This window comes from Mustela nivalis, assembly GCF_964662115.1.
Source record: "Mustela nivalis genome assembly, chromosome: 7".
Classification (NCBI taxonomy): Eukaryota; Metazoa; Chordata; class Mammalia; order Carnivora; family Mustelidae; genus Mustela; species Mustela nivalis.
Genome location: NC_139026.1, coordinates 131,004,949 through 131,027,674, shown reverse-complemented (window position 1 = coordinate 131,027,674; position 22,726 = coordinate 131,004,949). Strand labels below are relative to the sequence as shown.

Genomic DNA, 22,726 nt, shown 5'->3' with positions numbered 1-22,726 from the left:
CTTTCTTGTGCCATAAAACAAGCTGACCCTCTGTTCTGTTCATGGAAAGAAAAACAAAAGTCCAACCCCGACAGAATCAGGAATTCAGTGCTTCCCTTCTGGAATCTTAATATAGGTTTGTTCCCAACTAGGAAGTTTGCTTTGAAAAAACAAAAAGAAAAAGAAAAAAAAGGCTGAACTATCACTGTCTACCTTCCCCAGCATCTGGTGGGTTTTATTGATCCTGCATGTGAGTGAGTGGTTTTCTCAGTGCGTGACTATCTCTCCTTGCTTCCTTTCTCAGCAGATTGGCCCTCCCGGGGTATGCCGGTGGGACATACCAGACTCCGACCACCTTCAGCATAGTCAGCCAAGCCCCACTCCCAGAGAGTTGTGCGAGATAGGGCCTCCTGCCAGCATTGCATCAGCATCGTATCTCCTAGCGCCATAGGGAAGCTTCTTCATGGTCCACCAAGGGCGCTGTACACTTAGGATGTCCTCATCACAGGATGAATCTGCAAAAAGACATCAGGAAGCATTACATTATTTTGGCATATTAGATATGTGACCATTAAAAGTAAAATTTGTTCATTGGAAACTTCCAAGGTCAGTTTCTTGGAGTGCTGCCCCATTGCTAGTATTCATGCCCTCAGACAAGTGCTGTTTGTATTCATTTGAACTTGACTAAGTAGAGGAGTGTTGTATTTGAATGTCTTCAGCCACAAGTGGCAGAAACCTCACTTGCACTAACTTAAAGAGTTGGTTGGTTTGGGGATCTGGGATGGGTGATCTGGGGGTAAGCTGGCCTTAAGATCCCTTGGGTCCAAGAATTCAAAGGATGGTACCTCTCCACATGGACCTTATCTCTCTGATCACACCTTGCCTGTGTGTCAACCATCGTACCCTTCTGGAGATGGACTGAAGGCATGGTTCCAGCCAGCTGGGAGTACTACCTCAGGTTAGCATCCCTTTCAAGTCTTTATTTCCATTTCAGTGAGGGGCCAAGATCATACAATGCCCTCGATTATAATATTGGAGCTGTGGGCTTTCTCTTCCTACCTTTGTCCCTGTCCTCCAGCACCCATATAAGCAAAACACTTCATGAGGTCATCTGTTTCTTCTAGGAATTAAGAGAATCTCTGTAGAAAGTTGTTTTACGATTCACTTTTATTTGTGGGCCTGCCTCCCGTGTGGGCCCTGGAGCCCAGTGGTGGCTGAAACCCTAGAATCAGTGAGGTCATCGGCGCTGATGACTATGGGGAGTGGTGGGCCCTGTGCCCAGCTAGCGGGTGCATCCCCACTGGTACTCAGCACCAGATGATGCCAGGCAAGATGCCAGGTCTTCCTGTTTTCCAGAGAAGCCAGAAATCCAAATCTGGATGTCAATTTTCTCAAGTCTGAAGAAATTGGGTAATTAATTCAAGCATTTCCTAAATCGCTGTCTGGGCCAAGCAACACATCATTTACAATCTCTTGTCTTCTCGAACTCATTTTTTAGAGCATAACACAAGATCAAGAGAGCTGGAACAATTTGCTCAAAGTTAGGCAGAGTTGAAGTGGCATGAGGGCCCTGTCCCAGGTCTCCTGACTCCCAAGACCACATTCACGTGGCAAAATCTTGTTTTCATTGGCAACATTTTCCTTGAAATTTTTTAAAGCCAGTATTACTTATGTAAAAGCCTGTAAATTTGTGGCCTTAATTCAATAGTTTCATGTCAGAGTCTTTGGTTCATGAGAGGTACAATTTTAACATGACTTCATTCTTTTGGATGAAGTTGGCATTGGGCCAGCCAGCGAGAAACACCCCTCAGAAGTCTGATTTAGCTGCAGATACCAAGCTGACAGATGGCGTAGAGTGTGTGTCTATGTTATAAATTAAGATTCTAAGCAAGAGTTTAAATATTTCTGATGACATTTTAATTTTAGTCAAGTAGCCATTTATCAAAAGATTGACTTAATGATCCTTGTTCAACAGAAAAATCCCCGTAAGTATATTAATTTGGGCTTTTGAGTTTATAGATGTTGGAATGACAGACCTTTGTGCTTTGATTTGCGTCTCTACTCAGCGTCACTATCAGAACAGTTTTATTTGGCTCATCAAAATAAAGCATTTATTTTCTAGACATTTGAAGGTAGCTCACATTTCATAAGAAGGCTCTAATTAAAACACGCTTGCATTTTTTATTTTTGCCTTATCTGCAAATACAAAGATACTAACTTTTAAAACATAGTTTTAATGAACAGTGATGGAGCAGCTTAGAAAATTGACCTCTTGCCTCAAGACAAATAAAAATACACTTCACAAACATTTTCAGCTGCCTGTTTTTTCTGCCTCTGTAATTGACTCTAATTTGCTCTGTCTGCCCCTCTGAAACCTCAGAACTTCGAAATTGCTTTTCAATTTGTAGTCTAAGTTATAATGAGAGCCACACCATTCCCAGTGCAGGCTGCATGCTTGAGTCATACTGAGACTTCAGTTTTTAAAATTCTTCATCATTTCAAGCTATCTTCATTGTGAGGTTATAAAAACAAGGAGCTGATGCGCAAGTGAATGGGTATTTTTCTAATAAGGAATAAGAAATTACAAGCTAGGTATCCAAAAGATAGTAAAAAAAAAAATCAGATTAAAAAAATCTTAGGTAATCTCCTCCCCTCCCCCCACATACAAAATTTACTAAGAAAATTAGTAAAAGAAAGGGAAAATGGTGCCTTTATATTTTTTATTCTGAGGACACTAGCTATCTCAATCACAAAATATGAGCTTCAGTATGTAAGCTGCTGGTGAGATCTCCATTTTACAAGCTAATAAATGTAACAAGTTGTTAGGAGCCTTCTCCCAGGCATTTGGAAGGGTTGGTAATAGGTATTGCATCTAATTTGGGCAATTCCGTCTAAACCAGGCCACCTGCCTAATTTGCCAAAGTTTATTGTTATAACCCTCCAAGTTAGGTCTCTCTGCTTCCCTGCTCCTTGTCCAGCTCCCGCTCCCCACCCTCCCCACAAGGGGTGAGGGCAGAGGGCTCTGGAGAGGAGCATGAGGAGAGACCTATACTATCTTGATGACCTTTCCTAGGTCACACTGTGGAAAATATTTTCTTAGAAACGCACCCGAGGTCATTCCCTTTGGGGGGAACCAGTGAAAGTTCTGGTTCACATTTCAATGAATGTGCTGTTTGTGGAACCCAGACAGAAGGCATTAGAACTTCCAGCTGTGATTTGTTCCCATAGCTCTGGGAACACCATTACCTCATACAAGTAGTAATTTTGGTTTTCTACCTGTTCACTTATGAAAGCCAGTGAACCCTAGGGCAGAAATGTCCAAAGAAACTTATTTGGTAGGTAGGATCCTTCTATGCATATGAACCACAGAGTCACAAAGGAATTTTGTTTTTTTAGGTTGAGTCCAGTAAGTGAAAGGTAACTGTCTTTGGACACTGATATGAGGGATTAGAAGACTTTTTAAAAAAAAAAAGATTTTATGTATCTATTTGAGAGAAAGGATGAGACAGGGAGCACAAGTAGGGGAGAGGGAAGTGCTCCCTCCCTGTTGAGCAGGGAGCCCCGTGCAGTACTCAATCCCAGGACCCTGGGATCATGACCTGAGCCAAAGGCAGATGCTTAACCAACTGAGTGAGCCACCCAAGTGCCCTAGAAGACGTTGTTTTTTTTTTTTTTAATTTAATTTTTAATTTTTTTTATTAACATATAACATATTATTAGCCCCAGGGGTCCAGGTCTGTGAATCGCCAGGTTTACACAAGAAGAAGACATTTTTAACATTAATAGTGAAACTTGTGCCACTTTTGTAACTGTGAAGTCAGGAGCCTTTGTAGACCAGAAGCAAGTGTGAAATCTGTAAAGTCTAAGTACTCTGACTGGACATATTTATTACCTGATTTCCCTAAGAAATTAATTAAGGTTCAAAGAGTATCCAAAACTGTCAAGTTATGCATCCATCTCTTCTTCCCATTGGGTCCTTACTGCTCTCGAGTCCTCTGGCTTGATCTTGCTGGGGTGTATCACCCTGCACTTTACCCACCTTGTTTTTATTAGCAAATTGCATTTTAAAATACGCACTCCTATTTAAATGGTAGAGAGGTTGTGGGGTGGGGGGAACAGGCCCAAAGGGAGAGGAATCTTAAGTAGGCTCCTCCCCGAGACTGGGGGCTGGATCCCACCACCGGAGATCATGACCTGAGCTGAAATCAAGAGTCTGCTGCTTATCCACCTGAGCTCCCAGGGGTTCCAGGATAAATGGCCTTTCAAGACCATTCTCATTCTTGCCATCTCCTGTCTTGCCCCGATGTGAGATGGACGTGCTGCTCGGAAAACAGCTCCCACCGGCCACCTTTATGCCCAGCAGCATAGCCTGCAGATTCATATGCTGGATGCCTCGGCTCTTTCCTCTCAATATGGCATCATTTGTAGTCAATTGTCTCTCATAATCCGAATAAATATCTCAGTGTCTCCATGGAAGAGGGGTTTTCTTTTTTTTTCTTTTTTTTTTTTTTTTTTGGTTTTCTTTTGGCAGGGGTGGGGGAGGTCTTTTTTTTGTTTATTCTTGCCTGAATGAAAACAAATTACTAATTATGTATTAGTCTGGGAACATAGTATTTAGGCTGAATATATCTGAATTAATTGCCATTAATAAGCCTCACAAATTATGAGCCTCATCCTTGCTTGATTTACATATCATATAAAGTAGTGAAGCTTATTTTTTTTTTTTAAGATTTATTTATTTGACAGACAGAGTTCACAAGTAGGCAGAGAGGGAGGCAGAGAGAGAGGGAGGAAGCAGGCTCCCTGCTGAGCAAAGAGACCAATGTGGGGCTTGATCGCAGGACCCTGAGATCATGACCTGAGCGGAAGGCAGAGGCCCTAACCCACTGAGCCACCCAGGCGCCCCTGAAGCTTATTTTTTAAATGTCGCAGTGTAAAGTGGTTTGGTGGGAACAATTCTGTATGTCTTAATTTCAGAATCATTACCAGTTGGGTCTTACTTATTCCTTGTCCAGTAACCATTTATTATGCCTACTTTCTTGCAGCTTAATTGCAAACTCTGTTTTGTTGCCAGTATGAATTCAGTGTTACATCTGCAGGATTGATAACCACTGTGATCGGCAGATCTGACCCCCAAAAACCAAACCTAATGTTTTGCAGCATAGGAGGTGTCTTAAATGAGATGGTGCTTTTAAATGTTTTTCTGAAGAGAGAGGAATCAAGATACCTTTTCTGAGTTGGTCCATATTTTAAAAGGGAAAGTCCACATAAATTTTGCTAAACTATATGTTAATCATATTTTTCAAAGGAAAACTTACACAATTTGCTTTAATAAATTATTGCTTTGTGAAACAATTTTGAATCCTTCAAGGATACTGTTTATAATTCATTGTGATTTAATGGCATGTTGAAGAATATTTATTATCCCTTTTTTTAAATGACAAGGAATGTCAGAAGAGAGATAACTTTTCACTGCTATAACAGGTCTTTCCAAATTTAGATTGCACTTCTTGAAATCAAAGCTGTTGTAATTGTAGCAGACCATGGTACAAATTTAATAAAACATGTATTTAATAATTTATTCTAAACATCTATTTAATTATTCCCCCTTTTAAAGAAGATAAGGAATCTTTTAGTAATTTTTGGCACAATGGAAGACTTAAAATTTCAGGTGGATTTTCTTTCTTTCTTTCTTTTCTTTTTTTTTTTTTTTTTTTCAAAGTAAGCTCTATGTCCCGTGTGGGGCTTGAACTCATGACCGTCCAATGTATATCTTATGAAATTGCTGTGAATCTTACCTTATAGGCTGTCAGCTGCTCCAAGGGATCTTTGGGTCAGCCAATCCCACTGTCTGAATTTTATATTTGAGGTAATTCAAGTGAGTGAGTTGCCTGAGCAAGACAGGCTGGGTTAGTTTACCTAATCTCACTAAGCCTCAATTTCCTTACCGGAAAATGGGGATAATAGTCCTATCTCCTCCATTCTGTTGTCAGGATCCGATAAGATACGGTACCCGAAGTGCTTAATGCATTCTTGGTGGGTGTCCACGAAGTATTAGAAGCAAGGTTAATACCAGGTATCAAAGTGAGTTAGGAAAGCTGAGTGGAGACCTCTGAAGCCCTCCCCATCGTCCCCCTTCACCACCCCGGGCCCATCAGTATCCTCCCCTCTACACACACTCTCTCTGCTCTCCCCCACTCTTGGTTTAGATGTGGCCACTTCGTACTAAACCTTGCTGCTAACCCTCCTCGCACCCCTTTGCCCTGGTTTCTGTTGAGACTGACAACAAAGCTTCTTTATTCGGTGTCTTATGTTGGGCCCCAACATTGTCCATATTGATGCCCAGGGGCTAAGCAGAACAGTGGAGCTGGTCCTCACCTGTCTGTTTTGGGGGTGACTGGCATGGCCTAAATGGAAGTGAGGCTCTTCCCAGGTCCTGGGAGAGACGCATCCTACAGCCTGTCTGCAGGGGGGTATTTACACTACTTTTATGCCCTTGAGACTTATCGGGCCGTGAATATACAAAATGAAAAAAATACTTGGCCAAAATGGTTTCACAGCTTTGAAGTACTGGTAAGTATAAAGTGGTGTTGCTCTTCTCTTGTGAGAGTTAATTAAGGATTTGCAACCCAAAGTACCTTGAATGTGGCCTTAATAATACAACTGGTGCTTTCATTGTATTGTTAACCTAAAAAAATTTGAATGAACTCCAAAACATTTTTATCTCCGTAAATTTAAAACTACTTGGATTTTATAATGTATGCCTACTTTCATGGGAGGTGTGTGTCATTCCTTCCTTCCAAGTGGTAATTGTGGACACAATTGTTCTATTTCCTTTCATGGATATTATGTAGCATATATCAATATAACTATGTATGTGTGTTCCCTATGGCAGTATCTATAAAGAAAGAAAATGTTAAATACTAATAATAGCAGATGTAAACTCATGATGATAAAACTGTGAGCTTTGCCACCAATTTTGGGGTGGGCCGTATGGAATGGTTGGGCAATATAGAATGCCAAACTAATAAAGTTTTCTCACCCTAAAGACTTTGAAACCCAAGAATTTTGTCCTGAAACAGTGTTCATAACCCAAAGCCATGTGTGGAATATGGAAATTAACAAATAGGATTAATTTAACCTTATTCAAGATGGTAGCTCATTGTCATTACCTCCATGAGCCAGAGAATGTGAACTAGAAACAAGGATATATTTTGATTTGTGTAATGTCAGACTAAAGGAGAGATTGTCCAGAAAGTTAAATAGCCTTTCAGTTAATTGGGTAGCCTTACAATTAATACATTTGGGTGAAACTGATGAATGTTGTGTACAGGTGAGATTATAGAAGAAGATAATATAGGGGTTTGTGGGCCCACTATTAAAAAATAGTATTTACTAATTAAAAGCTTTTTAAATGGTAGATCATGAGATCTAGCTACTCATAACCTGACCAGTGGATTGGGGGGAGAATTTCTGGGGAAAACAGAAACTCAAAGGAAATGTGAAGCCATCATGAATGAAAGAAAGATAAAACAGTAGCCGTCTGATATAACTTAGGATGGAGTTGCTTCTCTATTATAAAGGGGTACATGTACTGGGATGCATTGTAATCAGCAAAATGAGAGACTAGGCTAGGATCTTTGAGATTCTCTTTTAATTTCATCATCTCATGAATCTGTGTAAACCAAGGTGTGAGTGTAATCCTATTCCATTTCTTTTTTTCTTCTCTAATTATGAGGGTGAAACATTCCCCCACATCCTGGGGTGTTCTGAGTAGCGAAGCTGGGATTTGTAGCAATAACTAAAAATATGCATTTTCTAGACGTTTAAATGAAACACTAAGTCACATCTCTCTGTCCGCCAAGAGCCACATCGGGCTTCAGCCCCTCCCGGAAGCCGTCAGCACCTGCCACAGCAGCTCCCTGCTCACATTCTCGTGTCACTTACTGGCTAGACTCAGCATTTCTTCTCTCTGCTTTGTCCCTCACCCTGGGTGTATGTGTGGCCACCGTCAATGACAGTGGAGCGTTTTGTGCTGACTTTCCGTTTCCAAGTGATTACCCTGGAACTCCATTGCTCTTTATGTCACACTCGACTAACAAAAACCTTGGATGTGAAGGGGACCCCAGCCATCCTTTGCCTCTGCACGGAGCTCTGCCCAGAATGTCACTCCACGGGTTCATTTGGTTCATGGACTACAGATGGTTGCCCCTCGGCCCCACAGGCCAGTCGTAATTCCCTCTTCAAACTCGTTCTCCCACATTCTGTGGCCACTCTTTCAAGTTCTCTGTGTTCTCTTCAAGCCTCCGAGCACCACCCCCCACCCCCAGGCTGCCTCTCACTCCCCACGGATGGCCACAGCCCCTCCTTCCCAGGGATAACAGTTGCCAGGGGACAGGAGCTGCCGACTTCCCTCAGGCAGATTCAGCTGCTTCCACACAGCCCTGTCCCTTTCCCTCTTGTGCTGCAGGAGCTGCCTCCCCACCGCCCGCACCTTGACCCCCACCTGGGTTCCCACCTGCTCCCACCGCAGAAGGGCCGTGGAAGCCACGTCCCTCCTCTCAGGCGTCTCCTCCATCCCTCTGCCCTCTGCCTCTTTCTCTCTCTCCTTCTCTCCTAGACTCAGAAACCAGATTCAGCATCTGCGCTCTCTCCCCTCAGCCCCTCAGCCTCTCCACTCTGGTTCCCACTGCTACCCTCCAGCGGAACCCCTCCACGCTGAGCTTGCCAAAGACCCCGTGGTGTTCGGTCCAGCTTGACTTCCCACTTCTTTGAAGCAGTCAACACTGTTCTTGTCCTGTTTTCTTTTTGACTGCCCCCTCCCTCACTTCCTTGAGGTGACACCATGCTTCCCCTTCTCCTTTGCGGGCTCATGGTCTCCTCCATGCCATTAACCATTGATGTTCCTCAGGACTATGGCCCTGAGGCCCGTAGTCCTCCCTGAGGACGGGAGGCCCTCCCGTCCTCTCTGTCAACTCTCCGGCTTATTTCATTTACTCCCAAGGAAGAACTACTGTCTTACATGTGGGTAACTCATATTTTTATGTCCCGCCCCTGTCTCCCCTGGGAACTTCAGATGCATACGTCTACCTGCCTACTGACATGAACACTTAAGATGTTGAAACAGCACATCAAATTTAATAAGTTCAAAACTGAACTCTTCTCTTAAAGCGCTCTGACTCTGTACATGGAATCATGGTCTATCCTGTCACTCCGGTCCCTGTTTTTACCACTTTGCTGGGATCTGTTTTGTCTCTGCTATTGCTGTGTGGGCCAGGCTTCTTGTCTCTCCTGGAGCTCCACAGTAGCCTCGTACAGTCCTTGGAGGCGTGCTGTTCGGCCCCATCCTGTCACGTGCCCTCTTGATTTTTTGCATTCTTAACATGTTAACCTTTTGTTTCTTTAGTTAACTGTGCCCCCCTCCTGCCACAGGGCCTTTGCACCTGTGACCCTACTTCCTGGAATCCTCTCCACCTGCCTTCTGCTCAAGTCTGGCTCCTCCTTCTGTCATTCCTGCCCTCGTCTAAGGTCTGTCATGCTTGCTCCTAGCCTGATGTCCTCTCTCCTGACACTTGTCACTATTGGAATTTTACATTTGTGCACTTCTTCAGTTAACTCTGTGTGCCCCTCTGGACTATAAACGCTGTGAGGGTGAACACTGGTGTTTGTACAGTGCCTGACCCAGATCAGACACGCACATGTTGCACTCGTGAAAGGATGGTGATGAGTGAATATTGGTGAATTCTCAGATGACACATTCCATTTTGTCTGAAAGTTTTTCACATTTTTTTTCCACAAAACTTTTTCCAGAGCAAGAACTCTATAAAGCAGAAAGGATTGAAAAAGTTTCTTTTCTTGCTTTCTTTCTAAAGAAGATACTATTGCCCATCCAGATCCTAACAGCATGTGTGGCATGAAGTTTGGTTTCTCCTCATTCAGACTGGGTTTTGCTTTCTTGGTAGTCACTTAGAGCCTACATTGTGATGAGAATAATTTATTATGTTCTCTCCCATTTTTTTCTGTCTAATTTGGGGAAAGTGATATGAAGTGATGGCTCCTCCACTTCCCCTTGCCGTCCTGTAAATGTCCTCTGTTTTTGTTTACACTCTTGTTTCCACAAGATGCAGAAAAACTGATGGGTCACCCAGCTTTGTTCTAATTGTGCTTGTTGCAAAGTTTGGTTTTCAGCTCTGATTCTCTTGTTTTCAAACTTTCCAGTGCTGGTATGAAGATATATATTTTTCATTTTTTCACAGAGAGACTGAGAACGATTTAGTATTTAAGGTACTTGGGTTAAATGAATAGGAGAGACTATATAATTTTTATTTTATTTTATTTATTTATTTGACAGAGAGAGCTCACAAGTAGGCAGAGAGGCAGGCAGGGCGAGGGGAGAAGAGCAGGCTCCCTGCTGAGCAGAGAGCCCGATGCGAGGCTCAATACCAGGACCCTGAGGTCATGACCTGAGCCAAAGGCAGAGGCTTAACCCACTGAGCCACCCAGGCACCCAGAGAATATATAATTTTAAATTAGCCTCCTATTTTTGGTAAGTGGCAGTTTCATACATTTTTTTAATGGATCATAACATGAAGGAGATTTTAATAACATAGAGGAAACTAAAAGTGATGCCTGATGAAGTTACTGAAATATTTTGAAAGGAACAGAATTGTAATTTGGCCTCCCACAAACAGCTGGTAGAGAGTTCCGCAAGGAGACTGCTTGTAGAGATCATTAGTTTATACAGGTTAAGGATTAACTGCTGGTTGTAACTAAGCTTGTTTGGGATGAATCTAAAGCGCTTGGAAGTTATGATCCACTGCAGTCAATTTTAAGGGATTATTCCGATGATTTTATTCTATCATTAGATGATAGCATTTGCTGTTTTAAACATCTGCTGTTTATCTCCGTGCTTCCCAAACTCCACCAAGGTGCCGGAGGGCATTGCAGCAAATTTACCCCACAGTGCCAGAGGATATTTTCGAATTTCAAGAGAAATGTGGAGATACTCAGCATCTGTAAGATAGCATGCAAACGACTGGCTTGAGGGAGTTCATATTTCAGCTCAGATTGTTCTGCTTTCCTCTCAAGGACATGGTATCTTTGGGAAGCTGGGTGCTGAGCAGTTGTATTTAAAAAAAAAAAAAAAAAAAAATTGTCCCAGGAAAATCGAAGTGGATCAGGAAAGGCAGGTGGTGGTTTCTAATCAGATCATAAGGCTTGATCTGCAGCCGCCAACTCTGTGTGTGTGTGGTGTGTGTGTGTTATAAATAGCCTGATGGTTTGCGTATGTGTTTTCCATTTTGTCATTTTACAAAAATTGTTATAGCACTCATTTTTAACATGATGCAGAAAGCAAAGGTATAAGAAGGAATTCTCCCCCACCTTGGATGATGGCAGCTCTGTCCCCTTAATTACTCAGGCCAAAACCTTGGACTTGGTCTTGTCTTCTTTCTTACACCCCACATCCAGAGCTTCAAGAAATCATGTTGGCTCCACTTTCAAAAAATACTCCTTTTCCTACCTACACTGCTGTCACTGCTCCCTGCTTCTATAGTTGTGACCACTCTCACCCCTCCAGTAATCTTTTTAAACCCAAAGTTAAGTGATATCATCACTCTACTACCCAGAACCTTGCAACAGCTCCCATTATCACTTGGAATAAAAACCAGTCTTTCCAGTGATCTCAACTCTTAAGCTTTTTCTCTTCTCAGGTAATCTCCAGCCACAGAGGTCTTCTTGTCCCATGTGTATCAGGCACACCCTGCCCCAGGGCCTTTGCACTGGAATGTGAAATGTCTCTTCACTTCCAAACGTTGGCTTACTCCAGCCCTCCTGATTTAAAATACTTCAGTGACCCTTACCCATGCAGTGATGGGCATTTCCTACCTTTTTATCATGCTTTTTTTTTTCTTTTTTTCTATGGACTTCTAACATAGTAGATAATTTATGTCTAACATAGTAATTTACTGAGTGTACCTTTTATTTATTGACTCTTCCCACTAAAATGTAAGCTTCAGGAGGGCAGGCATTTTAATCTGTTTTCAATCACATATCCCAAGCATCTGGAAGACCACTTGGCAGTCATAGGTGTACAGCATATATATTGAATGAATGATGTTCAATATATTGTTTAAAAATCTTTATCTTGGGGCGCCTGGGTGGCTCAGTGGGTTAAGCCTCTGCCTTCGGCTCAGGTCATGATCTCAGGGTCCTGAAATCGAGCCCCGCATCGGGCTCTCTGCTCGGCGGGAAGCCTGCTTCCTCCTCTCTCTTTGCCTGCTTCTCTGCCTACTTGTGATCTCTGTGTCGAATAAATAAATAACATCTTAAAAAATAATAAAAAAATAAAAATCTTTATCTTTCTTAATATTTTGGCTGTTTGAACTATCCAGAAGGCATATTCAAATCCTCCTCTAGAGTAGTGGGTTGCCAATTTTCCCTGAGGTCCTAACAGTTTTTGCTGTATACTTCCGAACTAATTAGGTACTTAAAAGATGACTCCTATCTTTCTGGCTAATTGAATCTTTTATCATTATATACAAGCCTTCTTTATCCTTATAATGCTTTTGTCTTAAAGTTATTAATTCATCTGATGTTAGTAAAGATCAACTAGCTTCGCAATAATTTTTGGTACTGTTTAATGTGTTTTTTCTGTTCTTTTTCCACCTTTTTGAGTTATATTTTAAGTGTTTCCCTTGCATATAGCTCAAAGTTTCTACTTCATTTTGACAGTCTGTTTTTAACTGCTAGTGTGTGTGTGTGCTTATTGGGATTATGTGGGTATCCAGTTGGGTTTCTACCATTTGCTTTCTATTTGTGCCATTTTTGCAGTGTTTATATTTTCTTCTTTGCTCTCCTTTTTAAAACAATGAGTTTCATTTTGTTATTCTCTTCTTCCCCTTCTAGTTTGGAAGTTAGATAACTCTGTTTCTGTTCTTTTAATGTTTGCCTTTTAAATGTTATCATGATAGTTAAAGTCATATATTACGCTCCTCCTGAATAATACAAGGGCCTGTCACTGTCTGCTTTCCCACGTACATGCTGTTGTTTATTTCTGTACATTTTCATCCCATGAATTAAGCATTATTACTTTATATAGGTGATATTTACTTGTGTTTATCCTTTTTACCAATTTACTTGCTTACTAATTCTTTTCATGTCTCAGGCCTTTCACGCAGAACGTTTGCTCTGTTTCTGAATCATATCCTTGTGGTCTAAATAATACGGTTCTAGAGTTGAACCATTTCCTTAGTGCGCTCTTTTGTTGCTAAGTCCTCGGTTTTTGTTTCTATGAAAGAGCCTTTATTTTGCTTCCATTCTGGGTACGGTAGTTTCAGTGGCTCTACCCTACATGTGTTTTTTCTAGCACCTCGAAGCAGTGAATTTTCACGCTGCCTTCCCGGATGGAGATAGCCTCAGGCCCCACAGGTGAAGGGCCCCGTCCCACAGTCTGCCCTCCCTTCAGACGCCAGCTCTGAGCCCAGGCTGCCCCCTGTGCCTCTCACCACCCTAGCTCCCAGCCCGAGGTTCCACGGCCTCCTCTTCGGGTGTGGTGAATTTGCTAGAGTGGCTCTAGACAACACCTTTATGCACATTCACCACTTTAGTCTACAGGATCTTGTAAGAGATCCGGATGAACGGCCGGTGAAGAGGTACACAGGCCGAGGCCCAAAGGCTCCGGAGCCCGGGGACTTCTGTCCCCATGGAACTGGGGGTGCTGTCCCCTTGGCACATGTATGTGCTCAGCAGCCTAGAAGCTCACCACGTCTTGTTCAGGAGTCTTTATGGAACTTCCTCCTTAGCAACCTCCTTCCACTTCCCTGAGGTCAGTGAGCAGGGCTGAACGTGCCAAAGCCATATTTACTTGTCATTCTGGTGACAGCCACCCCCCAGTCACCTTATTAGCATAAATTCAGGGGTGCTCAGGGTGCCTTATGAATGGCAGAAGACATTCCTGTCACTCTGGAAATTCCAAAGGTTTTAGATTTGTGCCAGGAACCCAGATAATGGACCAAAAATATGGACACAGTATACAGTTTTATATAGTCATTTTTCACCATGAAGATCTGCCACTGTCTTTGGGCTGCCAACTTGGCTGTTGACAAGTTGGCTGTCCCTCTCATTGTCATTGCTTCTTTACTTTCTGTCTTTTCCCTCTGGCCACTTTTCTTCTCTTTGGTTTTGGTATCTTCAGTTTAACTACAGTGTATCTAGGTGTGGATTTCTTCGTAGACTATTTTGCTTGTCATTTCTTGTTATGTATCCATAGATTTATAATTTCTAGCAATGATGGGACATTCTCAGCCATTATATTTCAAATATTGACTTTTCCCCATACTCAGTTCCCTTCCTCTAAGATTTCAGGTCATCTCACTCCAGACCCCGTCATGAGCATTCTTCTTCTTTTCTTTTCTTCCTTCATCATTCTTTTATTTTTTTAGTTTTTATTTTTTCCCTTCTCTCCTTTTTTTAAATGTAATTTAATTTTTCCAGTGTTCCAAGATACATTGTTTATGCACCACACCCAGTGCTCCATGCAATACGTGCCCTCCTTAATACCCACCACCAGGCTCAACCAACACCCCACCCCTGCCTTCCAAAACCCTGTTTGTTTCTCAGAGTCCACAGTCTCTCATGGTCCATCCTACCCCCCCAACCCTGATTTTCCCCAGTTCACTTTTCCTTTCCTTTTCCTAATGTCCTCTATTCATCACTCTTTTAAATGTTACATTTTCATTCTTTGTGGATTCTGGGTGACTTCTTCAGAGCTCCCCTTTGGTATACCAGTTATCCAGTCTGCTTCTGAAGCCTTAAATTAGGGGCTTTTTGCTCTCTTTTCTGTTCACCAATCATAGTTTGCATTTTGTAAAAGTTTTATTGGATTCTCTTTCAACCTAACTGGTCATTTGGAAAGTCTCATAGTTTACTCATTTTTGCCGGTCCATCTTTTACTTCTTCATACATTTTACGCACAGTTTTTGTTTTCTTTTCTATATCTGATCATTCTAATAGCTTTAAGTCATGCAAATAATTTTTGTTTCTGCTGAATATCTTTTATCTGTTATCTTTGTGTGCTCACCGTTGGTTGAACTGAATTTGTGCGACTCCTGGAGGCCTGTGCTGAGGATGCTTTACCCCAGACACCATTTTCTTTTACTTCTACCACCTGTTGGGATTCCTTTTACTTCCTTCAGGGGTCCTCATTTAAGGTTTGAAGTGTTTGATTGAGCTCCCCAGCTTTCCTTTGACCCAACTAAATGTCAAAGTTGGTATTTATCTTCAGAGAAACGGCTCTCTCTGTTCCTGCTTGCTTGATAGTCATTGAATTCAATGACTGGATTAACTTCTTTTTAGGAGAAGGAAGACATCTTGAAGATTTCCTCGACTGTGAACCCAGCAATGTGTTAACCACTCTGCTTTATCAAAGAACTCATTTTTTTTCCTTTGATTTGTTTTGTTTTGTTTTGTTTTTGCAACTGAGAACCCTTCTGCGAATCCTCAATTTACTGGAAGTATAAATCTTTAAAGTGGTTTTTATTAGTAGCAACAAGGGAGGTATAGCTTGGGAGCCAAGAGAGAAAAAATAACCAAGAGAAAGTTCAACCTTTTCAAAGTCATATATCAAAAGGTGTTCCTGCCATTCGCTGGAAATCAGACAGAACTTGGTCCAACCCTTTGTTTTCTTTTCTTTCTTTCTTTCTTTCTTTCTTTCTTTCTTTCTTTTTTTTAATGATTTTAAAAAAGAGAGTGCACCCTGGGAAGAAGAGAGGGAGAGAGAGAGTCCTAAGCAGGCTCCATGCCCAGTGCAGAGCCCAACGTGGGGCCCTGTCTCATGACACTGAGATCATGACTTGAGCTGAAACCAAGAGTCAGACACTCATCCGACTGAGCCACCCAGGCGTCCGGCTCCAACCCTTTGTTTTCTGTAACCACATCTTTACTTCTGGTCTTGACCCCTTTCAAACCTGTCTCCCTTTTACTCCCTCAAACCCATACAGCCCTCTTACACCCCAGGACTGTATGTCTCTTTCTCTTCCTTCATGAAGGCTGCTCTCTCGGTAAATTCATGCCCTGCCCCAAAACTTATTTTTAAATGTAGTTCCTGTAAGAAAGGTAAAGATCACATGAATGACCATGTTGCTTTTTGAGTACCCAAACGTTTAAAGAAATGGTTACCTTCATTAATTCAACAAATATCTATGTCAGAAGTTGTAAAGAGCCCTGAGCTGAGGCTCTGGAGGGGAAGTGGGAGGACAAATGGGAGAAGCAGGGACCGCTGGCCATGAGGGTTCACCCTTCAGGATTCCTCCCTGTCACTGCCCCCCAAACGCCCTCCACCCAGATGAGCAGTGAGAGTTGGAGCTAGAAGGGAGGTGGAGGCAGTGGCAAAACCTGAAGAGGGAGTTAGGAGGGCCTCAAGAGAGACGGATTGGGATCAGAGCAGGAGGAAAGTGAGTGGGAGGTTCTTGGGTCTACCAGGTTTTCTTCCTGAGCCCTGTGTTCAAGTGAAGCACTTTCCACATAGATAGTAATAACCTGTGTCATTTATTTTGTATTTTTCTAGATCAATGAACTGAGCCATGTTCAAATCCCTGTTATGTTGATGCCAGATGACTTCAAAGCCTATTCAAAGATAAAGGTGGACAATCACCTTTTTAACAAGTAAGTACAAGTATGGCCCTTTTATAGGACTGACATGGCTGCCAGGAGCATGATTTTTGTGAATTTCTATAATCACATTATTTTTCAATGGGTGGGAGTAAAGTTTTGCTGATGAAGTTAATCCTGTGATAAACATAACCATCTGTCATTTTCAGAAAAGCAACAGCAGGCCCTCTTGGGTAATATCCTTTTGCCATATGGCATATTGTTCTCTATGAATATCTTATATGTTAAAAGTGATATTCTCATTACAATTTAAACGTTTGAAGCTGTAAATTGCTTGGAATTTTTAACAGCTATGGACCTCAGCTATCTTATACAAAACTTGAATAATGCCCACTTCATGAACAGGATGTGACTCCTTCATAGAACAATAAAGAGTTAGGGTACATTTTCGTAAAACATAATGAGATGCCATAGCAGACATTGAGACCATTTCTCCTTCATTTGAATGTCATGTTAGATGTCATTTTGGAGCACCTTATGTATTAGCTGTCCACGAGAGCGGGAGGTACAAGGAAGTGTGAGAAATGGTCCTGCCCTCAGGGGGCTCACAGGCAGGTGGTTAGAACTCGACACGTATACAAATTAATTTGGTGTACAAAGTATGACAGTAGAGAGGTGTGTGTGTGTGTGTACGTGTACACAAAGGAAGAAGCAATTCTGAATGAGTGGGATATGAGCCTCCAAGAAATCCCGCCCACACGAGGATCAAGTATAGAATTTCTTACTGTGACCAGTAAGAAATCTGATGGGAAGCAGATGTGTTCATTCTCTTACGATTGTTTAGAGGTTGACCTCTGGAGGAATATTTTTCTGTGTGAATTTAGAATGTGGTATTTATCTAGAGCATAACATTGGTCGTTCGGGAGTGAGAGGTAGTGTTGTTTTGCAAGCTTTAATCAGCGCGTCCCTGAAGGGGAGTATGGGGAACATGTCTGTGACGTGCTCTGCTGCCCGTCCCCAGCCCCCCAAGCTCTTTGCTGTCCCTTCATGGTTTCATTCCATATGGCCTCTTGTCATTCCACTTCTTCGTCCTTGGGGGAGCAACTCTCCGGAGTGGTCAGGATTAGTCATCTAGTCCCAGGGCCCCTAGGTGATGTGAGGAGGTGAATGTGACCAGTCTGTCCCTGTGTCGCCCGGATATACTGTGGGTCATAGTCAATCCTATGGAGCACACCCGTGCCTTCCGGGGGTGGGGAACTCCAGGCACTTGGCTACGTGTGGAACGAGAAGGTGGCAGATTCAGGTCTGGTTAACATTCTGTACATCTAAACTTTACTCCACAATATGCCTGTTTCAGAGAAAACATGCCGAGCCACTTCAAGTTTAAGGAATACTGCCCGATGGTTTTCCGTAACCTGCGGGAGAGGTTTGGCATCGACGATCAGGATTTCCAGGTGAGTTGCTTTTGCAACCTTTGCTTCAAATGGGTTTTGTTCCGTAAAACAGGACTTAACATTTTTTTTCATTACAAGTAATTATATAATAGTAATTTTCATTTTATATAAGAATGTTTCAGTGTTTTTTTCCAAAGTAAAGGATTCTTTTGTTTAGGAGCCTCTGTACAGAATGATTTTGGCAGTCGGTAGGAAAAGGTTATTCTTCGGGAAGAGAACACACAGAGAGTTCTAGGTGATACTCGCATTTCCCAGTAAAAGTGTCCTCTCAGCAGAGCCTCCTTTTGATTTCTGCTGTCAACTGTGTCCGCGGCCTGTGCTAGTGTGTATGTGGGTCTTGAATTCACATTTCATGTATTTACAGAGGCCACTCAACAATCATAGAAATTCTATTTTGTTCCGATTGATTTGCTGCTTTTCAAATTGGCCAAACCTGACTCTTGCTCACGTTTGTCAGAGGCTACACCTTGTGCACTATGATGCATCATGGTCTAGTGACTGTAGAGCTCTTGTCGTCAGCAGGAGCCTGCCGGTCCCGGAACAGCTTGGGGAGCACTCTCATCTGCTCTTGGTACCCACCACAGAGAACTGTGCTCCGTTGCTTTTCTTCCTATGGATGCCTGGTTCTCATATTTGACTTTTAAAATTGAGATCATGGGGCTGCCATAAGTGCTAATCCATGGTCTTTTCTGCTAAGAAAGGACCTGACATCAGTTAGCCAGTCAGATTTGTAAAAACCAATGATTTTTCTAAAGATTTTATTTATTTATTTGAGAGAGAGAGAGAACACAAGTTCGGGGGAGGGGCAGAGGGAGAAGGAGAATCAAGATCCCCACTGAGCAGGGAGCCTGATGCAGGGCTCGATTCCAGGACACCACAGTCATGACCTGAGCTGAAGGCAGACGCTTAACCAACTGAGCCACCAAGGTGCCCCCCAAGGACTTTTTTAAGAGCAGAAAATCTGAGTTAAGAGATGCAAGGGCTGCTTTCTGGTCTTTTAGGACCGTCTATTCATTTTACTGTGGAAGCACTGACTTACTTGAAATCCCTTCAAATCTAGTAAACACTCTTTCGTTTGCCTCAAATCAGAGATCCTAATTTACCCTGCATTAAGTGCCATATAGCTGTCCCAAGTGACCTTACAAGTTGAACATTGATACAGTTTACCTTGTATTTTCCCTTAAAGAGTAGGGTCCATAAGACACTATTCTTTTAGTATATACTTCTCTAACAATACGTGGGCCTCCCCACCCTGTCCTGTTCTATTCTTGGTTTTCCAAGAATTTCTCGCATGCTCACTCGTGCTTCCAAGAAGCTTCCAAGCTGCCAGGCCGCCAATGAGATGCCCTCCTCCGTGGACTAGAGCTGAGGTTCCCAAAGAGGTGGGTTCCGAGCAGAGGCTGGGTGCACCCTAGCGAGGGCTGAGGAGAAGTGGGACAGGGTAGAGTGGGCGCTCACTTTGCTTTCAAAAAACTGGTGGAGCCAGCACTCAGATTTGGGCCTTCTGTATAGGAGAAAGAATTTCAGTCAAACCTAGACTTGGAATTTACTGCTGGAAAAAATGTCACATTTATTTATTTATTTATTTGAGAGAGGGAGAGAGAGAGAGAAAGCAAGAATGGGGGGGGGGCGGGGGGGGGGGAGAAGCAGACTTCCCGCTAGGCAGAGAGCCCAACAACATAGGACTTGGTCCCAGGACCAGACCCCAGGAACATGACCTGAGTTGAAGGTAGGCGTTTAACTGACTGAGCCACCCAGGCACCCCAATAAGTCACTTTTAAAGAATAAATTTCGGAATAGTAAAAAAGGTTTATATAAAATAAAAAGGAATAATTCTACATTATTTAAGAACTGTTTAATACATTTAAAGAAGCCGTATGAAAATAAACAGTGCTTTAAAGGAATGAATAGCTGACAACTTCGATGTCCTAAGAAAATCTCCTCTGCCTGGTTCCCATGTTAAGTTTTCGTGTGTTTCTTCCTCTGTCCCCCCCACCCTTTTTTTAATTGGCTACGCTGGCATTTCACAGAAACTGGCTTTTGAGAGCCTATGCTATAGGATCTTGAAGTTCCTCAATTTATTACCAAAATGAAATTCTTAAATTTCTTCCTGTAATCAGCCCTGTTAAATGCGATCTGAAATGGACCTTTATAGCCTAAAATCTGTACTACAGTTTTTTTGAATTTCCTAAAATGACCAGTTTAGTTGCAGAAATACCAAGACATGAGCCACTTTTCCTTCACCTTTTCCCCCCCTAAAAACAAAATCGTGTAACTTGGTATTTAAATAAGTGCAAATTGCTAAGTACAAACTTTAAAGGCAAATCAGGCAAGTAGAGGATGATTCACGTAACTAATTGGCAATTCTCTGAAGCTCTTAGTGGGAGATATCGGTAGAGAGAGCCGGTGTGCATGTAATTAATCATTTGAACAGCACTCCTCTCCTCAGCTACACCCAGTGCTTTTGGCATTAAAATTGCTGCTTTCTCTTTGGCAACTGTATTTCTATTAAAAAAAAAAAAAAAAAAAAAAGTGGGTGTTTAGTAACTTTCGTAAACCAGAGATACATGCTGGTTTCCCTCCCTGTTCCCATGTTCCTTTCCCGAGGTCTTTACCTTTTAGGAAATTTTCAGTAGGGGTAGGCCCCAGAGTTAAAACTGAAGATCAGATCATAAATGTAGGGCTCCACTCCCCTACTTTGTTGGCTACCTGGTTTGGAAAAATGGAAGAAGTGTGCCAGCTCTGGCTCTGAGTTTGTACCTTGGGACCTCTGGGCATTGCCAGGTTGAAGGTAGAGGTGCTATGGTCCTGGGAAAGCCCTGGGAGGCCTAGCAGTGGGCATAGGCCAGGACTAGAGGGTCTGTTATCCCAGCTGCTGGGCACATCAGCTCAACAACTGCCCAGACATTGCATTGATCATGGCACGAACAAGTAACGTATATGGGTTGACATAGAGTACCAAATTAAATACTCTTTCTCAATCTGATTTGAAAAGTATGATCAGTGACCTGGGGTCTGATCATCCTTTGATGGCACCGATTGCTAGAGGGAACCAGACGTCACATTGCTTTGCCTTTCCTTGATGTGTTTATTTTTCTGAAGAGCCTTCTTATTGGATGAGTGGCTTTAAATCAATATGGCGAGAAGTAACGCCACTGTCTGATTCATTTCGTATTCAGACCTCCTTATTGAATCAAAGGGATAAACTGTGTTGACCCACCCTGTGTGTGTGAATGCCTTTTTGCTGCACCTGAAAAAAAGTCACTATTGATGAACCTGATAAAAGTAGAACGTGGTAATTAGCCTAATTGACCTCTATCAGCATCCTTAAACTTCTTGACAAGAACTGAAGAGCATTTCTACCGTAAACATTTGTATTTTTCCCCTTCAAATCTAGTAAACACTCTTTCTTGGATGGCCTTTAAAATAAAACTTTTTTTCTTGCTGTTATAGACAAATGCAAACAGTGGTTCTAGAATATTCATTAATAACAGTATCACTTAGTATTATACATATAAACCTCTGTGTAGGTGTGTCCAGTGCGTCCAAATTCGGAACTTCCTCCAGCTTATTAGTGTGTCTTAAAATGACTTCATTGGTTTGTAAGAGGCTCAGTGTTGAATTATGTTCTTCTGATCATTGTTGGGCCAATGAGACGCTGCATTACTGTACTTTTAAGATAAGTCATCTTTCAAGATAAACGCACCCATGGAGTGCATTCACTGTTGGAGGTCTCCACTGTTCCTGACACTGTTTCTGCCTCCGCTGCTCCCTGAAGCTCTGGTCCTCCTTTGGTGGAGGATTTCATGCACAATTACACTCAGTGTGTGTTTATTTGCACCTAGTACATGTCAGGCTGTTTGCAAGACATTATAGGGGCTGCAGAAGGGAAGAAAGAGTGGAGGAATTCCTCAGTCTTTGTTTGTTTTAACTGTTCTCTATCAGATTCTGTATAAGATGCTAATGAGATTTATAGAAATCCAGACATCTTAATTTTTACTGGTCTCCAAGAAAACCTGCATCCCTCTTTCCAGTGTCTCAGAGTACCAGAGCCTCTTACACCAGGCCTGGCAAGTCAAAGGGAGGGTTCGCTTAAAGTTTCTGAGCTGCGGGAGAGGATTGCCCACCAGAAACCAAAAAGTTCTGCACAATGGAGATGATGCTATTAAGCCTCACCCCACCACATAATTGAAACTGAGCCCTCTTGTTCTTCCTGGAGGATAATACCAGGTTTACTTTTCCCCTACCGCGTCGCCTGAATTAGAATCCCTCATTATTTGCATTTGATGCATCTTCGGCTTTGTATTTGTAATGGAGAATTCTAATTTTAAAATAATTAATTTTAAAAGCTAATGTTTTAAACTTTTGATGTTCTAGTTTCAAGTTTAAAAATAAAATGTTCAAATGTTAAGATCTTGAGAGTATACAGAACTTTGGGGGGGATAAAATCTGCCGGTATCTGTAGAATACAGAGTCTGTCACTGTATTTTGAAATGTAGACTTCCCCAAAACCATTTAAACTTTCTGAGGGCAGGGACTGTGTCTCCTGTGTCTAGGGGTGCAGGCCCAGAGTTTAGTATCAGCCTGGCTTGGGGCAGGCGCGTAGGAAATATCTGTGGCAGAAAGGGAGGGAGGGCTTGGGGGTCAACCCAGGGAAACAAACCTTCTGGGCCAAAGCATGGTGC

The 22,726-nt window shown here is 42.4% G+C and overlaps 1 protein-coding gene across 1 annotated transcript in view; it reads left to right on the top strand.

Moving 5' to 3' along the window:
* Nucleotides 1–22,726, top strand: part of PIP4K2A (phosphatidylinositol-5-phosphate 4-kinase type 2 alpha) — a 177,816-nt gene that overhangs the window by 95,029 nt on the left and 60,061 nt on the right. Inside the window, exons 2-3 of the mRNA XM_082742135.1 lie at nt 16,544–16,641; nt 17,945–18,041. Of these exons, the coding sequence (XP_082598261.1) occupies nt 16,544–16,641; nt 17,945–18,041 (195 nt within the window). The remainder of the gene's footprint in view (nt 1–16,543; nt 16,642–17,944; nt 18,042–22,726) is intronic.